Raw genomic sequence first — 10,144 nt, forward strand, 5'->3', positions numbered from 1 at the left:
AACCTGTTCAGTAGTTTTCTAGGTCGTGAAAGGTGAAAGAAGCCGTAACGTTGAGTTGCTCAACCTGAAACACAAAAAATCAACTATTACTGAGTGCTGACTGATATTAGAGCTTGAAAAATCCGTAAAAAGACGCAGAAGAAGGCAAGAATCGGAGCTGGAAACGTTCGTATTCGGTCAGAAAACAACCCCATAGCGCGGATTGAATCACAGTTTGTATGTCGTCCGAGTTTGACCCGGAGAGGTATGTAATCATGTTTCTTTTCCATCTTCTTTGGTTTTTTTTGTTACTAATTTGGTCGGTATGATTTTGAGTTTTGGTTCTGAAAAACTATGCGAACGATATTTTGAAGTTGTGTTAGTTTCTTCAATCAATGCATTGGAGAATGCCTCCGTTAAATGCTTTAATGATGGCGAATATCGTTCTTGTGAATATAGTGTCTTTGTGATTTCCCCTACTTTTTTTCTATTAAGCTTAGTCTTTACGAAATGGGCGGTGATCTTTGATGTTTTTCTTTGCGGGATTTGTTTCTTTAACCATGTAGAAGGGTCTGGTTGCGTTCAAGGTTCTACATGGTCTTCTTCTTCTTTCTTATTCTGTTTAACCGTTTTTAACGTATAAGATGAGGGTTCATGTAATTGTGTTATCTTCTTTTTGGCGGGTATTGATGTTTCGTCCTGTGGGAATGTGGAAATGATGGTTTTCTGTCTTTCTATAATTGGCGCCATTTTTATTGTTCCTTGTGGTTTATGTTTCTTGCCTCCAATCCTGGTTGGAATAGATAATTTGTGGCGCATTGTTCCGATTCGTTTTTGTAGTTTAAGAACTCGTTCCATGTTCTAGCATTTCATTGATATCCCAGAGTCATAAACTTATAACCCATGTTCAGAGAAGCTTTGTAACTATGTTAAGTTATGCCATATAGATCAGTATTTTGAACCTACAATTTTGCCTTGGAAATGTGTACAGGAAGAGGAAGTCTAGAAGCAGGCGTAATGGATGTGATTCTGTAGTAGACAAACTCGCCAAGTGGAAAGAGATCAATGAGAAGCTCGATTCTTTTAGCTATAAAGGAAAGCGGATCCGTAAAGTTCCTGCCAAGGGCTCAAAGAAAGGTTGTATGATAGGGAAAGGGGGACCTGAGAATCCCCGATGCAATTACAGAGGTGTGAGGCAGAGGACTTGGGGAAAGTGGGTTGCCGAGATTCGTGAACCCAACAAAGGCATTCGTGAACCCAACAAAGGCAGCCGGCTCTGGCTGGGCACCTTCCCCACTGCTCTTGAGGCTGCTCAGGCTTACGACAAGGCCGCAAGGGCCATGTATGGTTCCTGTGCACGCCTCAACCTTCCTGAATGCTGTGCCTCAAAAGAATCTTCCAAGGAATCGTGCTCTGCTCCAATCCATACCATATCGACGTCCGAAACCACCACAACAACATCCAACCAATCAGCTGAGGTCTATGGAGCTGAGGAATCAAAGGTGAAGCTTGAGTTCATCTCCAATCTTGAACCTGAACATGAGGCAGTGGCAAAAGTCAAATTGAGGGAATCCAATGCTGTGGAGGCCCCTCAATCAATGACTATAGTCAAGGTGGATGTCAAGGAAGAGCCCCCAGATCCTATAGACTTTAGTGCCGATGGTACTTGTGAACCTGGAGGGGAGGAGATGTTGAATTCTGACCCGTTCTTCCATAATAATTTTTCAATGGATGAGATGTTCGACATGGAGGAGCTGTTGTGGAGTTTAGAAGATTCTGACACCCTTGAGGGTGGAGTGAGGCAGGATTGTAGGTATGACACAGATTTTTTCGGGAGCACTGAGAAAGACCTGTTGCAGTGTGGCAACCCATCAGATTTATCATATCACTTGCAGGACCCGGATACCAAGCTACTTGGGAGCTTGTACCACAAGCATGAGCCGCCTGCTGGTGATTACAGTTATGAATTCTTTAAGCCAGCCGAACAGAGTTCAGGAAGAAGAGGAGCAGATTATAGTTATGGGTGGGATGATGATCAAGGAATGCTTGGATTGGGGTTCTGATCGTAGCTTTGGAGTTAAAAAGTTTGCTTCTGCTTTTCCCATCTAAAGATGCATGAGAGTTATACAAGGACAGGTCCATTGTTGCACTTGCTTATGGTTTTGGATTGGCATGGATCTATGCTTTGTGTGCTTCTCATTTGATTACTTGTTTAGGTTTTGAAATTCATTGTTCTTCTGTCGCTTGAAGGTTTTCCTTTGCTGTAGAATGAAAGCAGACATGGTTTGTGCTAACCGGTATCAGTTAGACTTGATCCTCTATGGGGTTTTTTAGGTTCGAGGATCTGGCTGATGTATTTGTTTCTTCTTTCATTTTTGTGCGACATTGGTGAAGATGTAGAAAAGGGCTATTTAGTCCTGAGTTCACATTCTTTGTAAATATACTGGAAGACAGAAGATAATAGTGATTGCAGTGGAAAAGAGGGAAGTAAGAGTATGTAAATATACAATAAAATACTATGAGGCTTGGAAACAATACATGTATGCTTTCAATTTCAATTTACATAAATCAGTCTCTTCTTGTAACATTCCTACTGTCTGTGCGAGTGTTTTGGGGTGGGGAGGGGATTAATATTTCAGTGGTATAGTGGGTTTTCGTGAGGATGGACCTTGTGCAACAGTTAGGTTACTCTATTGTGACCAAGTAGGTGGTCACAGGTTCGAGTGTCTGGAAATCGCCTCTCAGTGAAACAGGGGTAAGGCTGCATACATTATGACCCTCCCATGACCCCGCTGTGGTAAAAACCTCGTGCACTGGGTTTGACCTTTTGTAATGGGTTTTAGTCATGCTAGGACCTGGAAGGGGTGGCAATATGGCATTTTTATCGTTCAATCATGGTCCGATGTGACTAAAATATATATGCTGTGAAGGGATGACAATATGGTCGATGATGTATATAGTTTTACTGCAATTGGCATCGGCTCTGTCAGTAGTTGTTTTTATCTCTTTTTAGATATATAAGCGCTCTAAGTGGATATTGAGGGGCTGCCAAAATTCTTGAACAATTATGGCATTTCTATTGTTCAATCATGGTCAGATGTGACCGAAATGTATATGGTGTGAAGGGATGACAATATGGGATTATGGGTCGATGATGTATATATTTTGACAGCAATTGGCATAGGCTCTATCAGTAGTTGTTTGTTTCTCGCTTTTTAGGTAAGCGCTCCGAGTGGATTATTGAGGGGCTCTGCCAAAATGAATCAATGGGAGATTGGGAGCGAGGTCATAACCTATGAGTGAGCCCAAGTTGAGTGGGGTTCTCTTAAAAATGAGCATGAGGTTTTGGGATTGGGTTCACATTGGGTTTTGAGATAAACCATGGATTTGACCATGGGTTGAACCAACTTGATTCCATTGGGGGCTTAAATAAGCTATGTGATAAATCCAAATTCACACCAATCAAGCGGAGGCCGCCACGTGTCCCGACCCAAGGAGGTGGACCATGACAGGACCAGTGAAGGACCAACCACGGGCGCGGACCGCATGGCCCTCCACGGGCGTCGATCCACATGGCCCTCCACGATGCTGATCCGCATGACCAACCTCGGGTGCCCATCCGCATGGCCACTCTTGGGCGCCCATCCGCATGGCCACCCTCGGGCGCCCATTCGCATGACCACCCTACAGGTGTGACCTCGGACAAGCACAGGCGTAGACCCTGGTCTAAGATCAAGGTACCACCGCCGCCATCAATAAGACATGCATCATCTCCAGGATGCTAGACCATCGCTTATCAGCTGTACAGTCCCAGACAGACACAAACACCAGGCACCTCATTTGACAACGTATCAATGTCTATCCGCTAGGTAAATCAGCCCTACAAGGAAACTACCTCCTGTAGGGGACAACCAATCATGGAAGAAACCCAGTACCTAGGAACTCTATCAACTATGAGGACAACTCGTCATCAACTGGGATTCTCCGCACCGCCACATTCGGCTATAAAAGGGAAGGTACTCTACCCCTCAAAATCATCTTGAATTCTATCATTCATCTGTTTGCTCAGAGAGATCTAATTTAGGCATCGGAGAGTCTTAGGCCGGATCCACACCGGTTCTCCTGTCACCCTGGTCTTTTTGCAGGTTAAGGCACTCGAGGGACCATCGACGATTTTCTAACGCAACAGATTGGTGCCATCTGTGGGAACGACGCTAGCCATCGTATCTACTAGCTCAATTCCACAACTACTCAATGGCACCACGGGGTAAGAAGACCGCTCCCTCCACAAACAATGCTGTGAGGGAGGGGAATGGATCACCTCCTCCAGAGAACTCACGTCGCAGAACCAATGACCATGTCTCTCAGGAGAGGGAGGTCCCAGAGAACCAACAAGTTGAGGTAGTCGACCTCAACCCTGAAGCAGCTGTGGAGCCAGTACCTAATCCTAATGCATCAACGACTATGGGTCAGGTTAATGACTTGCAGCGGCAGATCCTCGATGATCGACAACTCTTTCGAGACTACCTGAGGCAATGCGCGACATCCCACCGCCGTAGGGCGTTGCCAACACCAAGGACAGATCCTGTCCCTCGACAAGAGCAGAGCCCCAAGAGGTCACCTCCCAAGGGTGACAGGTTAGAGAGGTACACCAGGAGCGCAAGTGCCACTCACCAGCGAGGGGATCCCTCCCAGCATCCCAGGAGAACAGCGGACCTTCCCATTCAGTCAGATCGTGGAAGGACGTCATCACACAGATCCGTGATACCTAGCCCAAAAGGGTCTATCAGGAGGTTGATATTCCAAGGTCGACTAAGAGGAAGCCACACACCAGGGCAGAGCCAGACCTACCGAGAAGAAAGCCCCTCATGTTCATGCCAGGGCTCATCACGACGTGACCATTCACCATCCCGCCAGCACTCAAGGTGGGAGGGGACTTCAAGGAGAGGACGAGAACGAGGTCGTAGTGAACGTCCGACCAGACGTGAGGGACAGTCACGAGAAGAGGAGCTAGACAAGAGACTCCGAGATTTGGACGAGAAGCTAGAAGGATTGAAGAAGCAGACCAAGGGCGAGACACACTCGATCCCTAGGCAACATCCATTCTCGGCAGAGATCATGGCAGCCACACTCCCCTCCAGGTTCAGGTTACCCACCTTCGAACTCTACAGTGGAACCACGGACCCTAATGATCACATCAACTACTTTAATGGGATGATGACCCTATACGGGGGATCAGATGTGGTCTCTTGCCGAGCATTCCCTGCATCCCTCAAGGGTGCAGCCACTTCATGGTTTTTCGGGCTACGACCGAGATCGATAGGTTCTTTTGCAGAGTTATGTGAATAGTTCGTCACCCGCTTCCAGAGCAACGTCAAGCAGAAGAAGACCACAGTCAATCTACTGAACGTGGTACAGAACCCTGGGGAGTCCTTCAGGGAGTACGTCACCAGGTTCACCGAGGAGTCCTTGGAGGTTCGGGACTTAGATGACTAGACCTAGCATGCAGCCTTGGTTGGGGGCATCAGAGACTTGGATTTAATCAAGGACTTGGCATGACATGAGACCAGGACCGTGAAGGAGCTTCTGAAACGATGCAACGAGTTCGCCAATATGGCCGAGGTACTGCAGGCTCAGAAGAATGTGATCGAAGACACCAAGTCTGATGCGGTTAAGATGCTCAAAAACTATCCCATCCTACTATTGGGGTCCATGACTGGGGGTTCCACCCCAGCATCATCTCCAGGAGGTCTACCATCTGGGCGAAGACTAACAACGGCATCCTCCCCGTTACTAGAAGCAGGTTTGGGAGGAAGCAATGGGGGGAGATTGTCAACAAAAGAAGACGACCCTGAAGAGGGCCCATCCGTGGACCCAACCACAATAGTGGCGGAGTCAAATTCGCTCTAGACGTCATGGACAATGGCAAGGAAGGCTACTTACTTAAGTAATGCTCCCCAACGTCAACCCACCGACCTAGGAGAGTGGAAAACAAGCTGCAAACAATCAACAAGCGAACCTGTAAGGCAAGGTACCACAAAAAAATGAATAAATACATATTGGGTGCGGATCGAAGGCGACGGGCGCCAATCAGGCGCTGATCGAGGCCTACGGGCATAGATCGCAGGCCCAGATCAAAGCCTACGGGTGTGGATCGACAGGCTCAGGTCAAAGACCTATGGGCGTGGCTCGACAGGCGCGGATCAAAGGCCTACGGGTGTGGATCGACAGGTGCAGATTGAAGGCCTACAGGCGTGGATCGACAGGAGAGGATCAAGGCCTACGGGCATGGATCGACAGGTGCGGATCGAAGCCTATGGGCGTGGATCGACAAGCACAGATCGAAAGCCTACGGGCATGGATCGACAGGCACAGGTCGAAGGCCTATGGGCGTGGCTCGACAGGTGCAGATCGAAGGCCTACGGGCGTGGATCACCAGGCGTGGATCGAAGGCCTATGGGCATGGATTGACAGACGCAGATTGAAGGCCTATGGGCATGGATCGACAGGCATGGATCGAAGGCTTATGGGCATGGATTGACAGACGCAGATCGAAGGCCTACAGGCGTGGATCGAAGCCTACAGGCATGGATCGACAGGCACGGATCGAAGGCCTACGGGCATGGATCAATAGGCGCAGATCAAAGGCCTACGGGCGTGGATCAAGACAATGGGCGCGGATCGAGGCCTACGAGTGTGGATCGACAGGCTAGGTTCAATAGGTGCCAATCGATGCTCATGGGTGTGGATCTAGGCCTACGGGCATGAATTGAACAGGCGCGGATCGACAGGCGTGGATCGAACAAGCGCGGATCGATGGGCGTGGATCAAATAGGCGCGGATCGACGGGCTTGGGTCAAACAGGTATGGATCGATGGGTGTGGACCGACAGGCACGGATCGATGCCTATGGTCATGGATCGACAGGCACGGATCGGAGCCTACGGGAGTGAATCAAGCCCCGCAGGCGTAGATCGAAGGCATCGGGTGTGGACTGAGGATGATGGGCGCTGATTACCTGCTGCACGTGGACTAGTGGCATTGAGGCACAAGGAACGAGCACGAAGGGCACGACCGTGAGGATAAGGCTAGGCCAGCCACTAAAGCAAGGCTAATGGTCAAGTGGGATCAAGAAAGCAAATAGAAGGCACTACTGTTCATTGCAACCCAAGAGCAAATACTTAGGGGGCACCAAAAAGCAAATGGCAATGCCAAGAAGGGAGAAGATTCCAAGAAAGAAAAGTAAAAAGTAAAAAGGCAAGAGATAGATGAGCAAAAGTGAAAAAAGGAAAAAGTGAAAAAGGAAAAGAGTAGGAAAAAGAAAAAAAGGTGCAAGGGGAGAGGTTTGAACCCACAACCTCTCCCACTTCACCAAATGATTCGTAGGTACACCCTCTAACGAGAAGGAATTCACAACAAACCCCCTATGAGTGTAAAAAGACAAAGTCTATTCTCTTGGACATTTTGACCAAGAGAGTGGGGGGCAAATGACAAACCCAAATTCACACCAACCAATCGGAGGCCACCACGTGTCCCGGCCTAAGGAGGTGGACCATGATAGGACCAGTGAAGGACCAACCACGAGCACGGACCGCATGGCCCTCCACGGGCGCCGATCCGCATGACCACCCTCGGCCACCCATCTGCATGACCACCCTACAGGTGTGACCTCAGCTAAGCACAGGCATAGACCCTGGTCTAAGATCAAGGTACAATCGCCACCATCAACAAGACATGCATCATCTCTAGGACCCTAGACCATTGCCTATCAGCTGTACAGTCCCAGAGGACACAAACACCAGGCAACTCATCTGACAACTTATCAATGTCTATCCGCTAGGTAAATCAGCGCTACAAGGACAGTACCTCCTATAGGGGACAACCAATCATGGAAGAAACCTACTACCTAGGAACTCTATCAACTACGAGGATAACTCGTCATCAACTGGGACTCTCCGCACCGCCACATTTCGCTATAAAAGGGAAGGTACTCTACCCCTCAAAATCATCTTGAATTCTATCATTCATCTGTTTGCTCAGAGAGATCTAACTTAGGCAATAGAGAGTCTTAGGTCGGAACCACACCGGTTCTCCTTTGTCACCCTGGTCCTTTTGCAGGTTACGGCACTTGAGGGACCACCGACGATTTCTTGACGCAACACTATGACTTGGGATTGAGCCAAGGCTCATTTTATAGTCATTGAGAGAAAGGAAAGAGGAAATGAAAGGAAGAAGAAGGAGAGGCTCCATCATGCAAACATGGAGGGAATCCATAGAAAAACCTTGGGTTTGGGTAGTGTCGAAAATGGATGTTGAGAAATGGATCGGATAATGAATAAAATATTATATTATATGCTAGGACTAGCATTATTAAATAAGGATTTGGGACTGAGGTCATAACCTATGAGTGATGAATAAAATATTATATTATATGGTGGGACTAGCATTATTAAATAAGGATTTGGGAGTGAGGTCATAATCTATGAGTGAGGGAATCCATAGAAAAACCTTGGGTTTGGGTAGAGTCGGAAATGAATGGCAAGGAACTTTCGGATTTGGGCTTGGCAAAATTGTAATATCCCGATTATTGATGCTAATACACTTTGAAAACAAGGTAAATGTGATTATTTTCACTATTTACAGGCATTTAATAAAGTTATAAAGACCCTACAATGAGTATGGTCCCGACAAGTGTCCATAACAAAGACCAAAGAATAGAAATCAAATATTTTTTGTCAAAAATTTCATATGAGCTTTTGAGGACCTTAGAGTCGTATTTTGGAAAATCTCAAAACACGAGAAATGTAGGTAATTGAATTATCTACTTTACAATATAAGATATGTGTCAAGCGAATATAGGACCATAAAGTTATGGACAAAATACCTGCCAGAAATGCATAAAAACTTGCTGTAGACATTGGCGGCAAAGGCCTGACAATCGATCTGCAGGTCAACCTGACACAGACCAGCAAGGCAACTTAAGTGAGTTAATAGCCTGACGGTTGACCAGAAGATCGTGATGGTCGACCATCACTGCTCGAACCAACCTTATTTAGTTCCTTATTGAGCTCATTTGAGCCATTGCAAACATCCGAAAAAGGAGAGAAAAGAAGGGAAGAAGCAGAAGCAAGAGGATTGAGTTTTAAGTCCACTGGATCATTGTTCAATCGCCAAGAACACGCAGTGGGTTGATTTCAACCCAAAAGCTAGTTTAGAAAAGATTTTTTTGTACTGAAAAGGTTAGCCCTAGATCTCTTTTTGATTTCTTTGGGTGTCAAGAGATGTTTTGATCCGTTAGAAAGATGCATAGTGTTGTTATGATGCTATAGAAACAAGTTCCACTAAAAGTGGATGAGTTTCCACAAAGTTATGTAGAAAAATATAGAAAAACTTTAAATTTGGGTTTAGGAATTTATGGTTTTGGCCATTGGTTCGACTTTTGAGTTGTCTAGTGTTGCCTAGATGCCTGAGTAGGACTGTAGAGATAATAAAAGTTATGATTGGATGGTGGGAGATCATTTCCACTATCCCCAGGTTATTAAAGAGAAGTCTAATGTATATAAAATGTCGTGTAGGGGTTCATTTGGATCTGAAGAACGACAGAGGATTGTTAAAAATATTGTTGAGAATTAGAGATAGAATATATTACTCATTGACAAAGATAAGTGAGGGGAATTCTATCATATCTTGCATGGTTTCCCATTATAGTATGTATAGTATCATTACCTCCATGATTAGTATATTTTAAAAATAGCAAAGTGATATTGTTTTATGATTGTTTACTAGTAATGCGAGGCATGATAAGATTAAAGGTAAAGACTAATACTGTTACACTCATACCCCAACCAATGATAATCTAACTACACATTAATAGATTATACATGTGATGTTTGCAAACCAAAGATACCCATTTATATGCCCCTTGTGAGTATGAAACCCCTCGAGAAGACCCCACTCCAATTGGAGTGGAATTACCCATGAATTGCTCTTTGTGGATCATGCAGCAGAAACCAGCGGGCGATCCACATCATCCACAGACCAATCGTCCGCTCTGTGTAAAATGCCTAAAATTTGTATGGCATTATCTTGGGTCATCATGGCTCGAGCCAAGGGCTCCACCTTGGGTTAACCCAACCCACTTATGACCTAAGGTGACCACCCAAACC

At 46.2% G+C, this 10,144-nt stretch overlaps 1 protein-coding gene across 1 annotated transcript; it reads left to right on the forward strand.

Annotated features, from left to right (window-relative positions):
- The first annotated feature begins 218 nt into the window (after positions 1-218).
- On the forward strand, positions 219-2,042 carry LOC122650660 (dehydration-responsive element-binding protein 2A-like). The gene is made up of 2 exons (XM_043844055.1): positions 219-244; positions 971-2,042. Exons 1-2 carry the CDS (start codon positions 219-221, stop codon positions 2,040-2,042), a joined length of 1,098 nt encoding a protein of 365 aa, XP_043699990.1.
- Positions 2,043-10,144: the final 8,102 nt, after the last annotated feature.

Source organism: Telopea speciosissima, chromosome 2 (assembly GCF_018873765.1).
Source record: "Telopea speciosissima isolate NSW1024214 ecotype Mountain lineage chromosome 2, Tspe_v1, whole genome shotgun sequence".
In the NCBI taxonomy this organism is placed as follows: domain Eukaryota; kingdom Viridiplantae; phylum Streptophyta; class Magnoliopsida; order Proteales; family Proteaceae; genus Telopea; species Telopea speciosissima.

Bases quoted from the DNA above. Each gene is read 5' to 3' on its own strand.
- LOC122650660 (XM_043844055.1), top strand. From the start codon at position 219: ATGTCGTCCGAGTTTGACCCGGAGAG. The intron at 245-970 runs GTATGTAATCAT...AAATGTGTACAG, and splicing joins TCCGAGTTTGACCCGGAGAG to GAAGAGGAAGTCTAGAAGCA.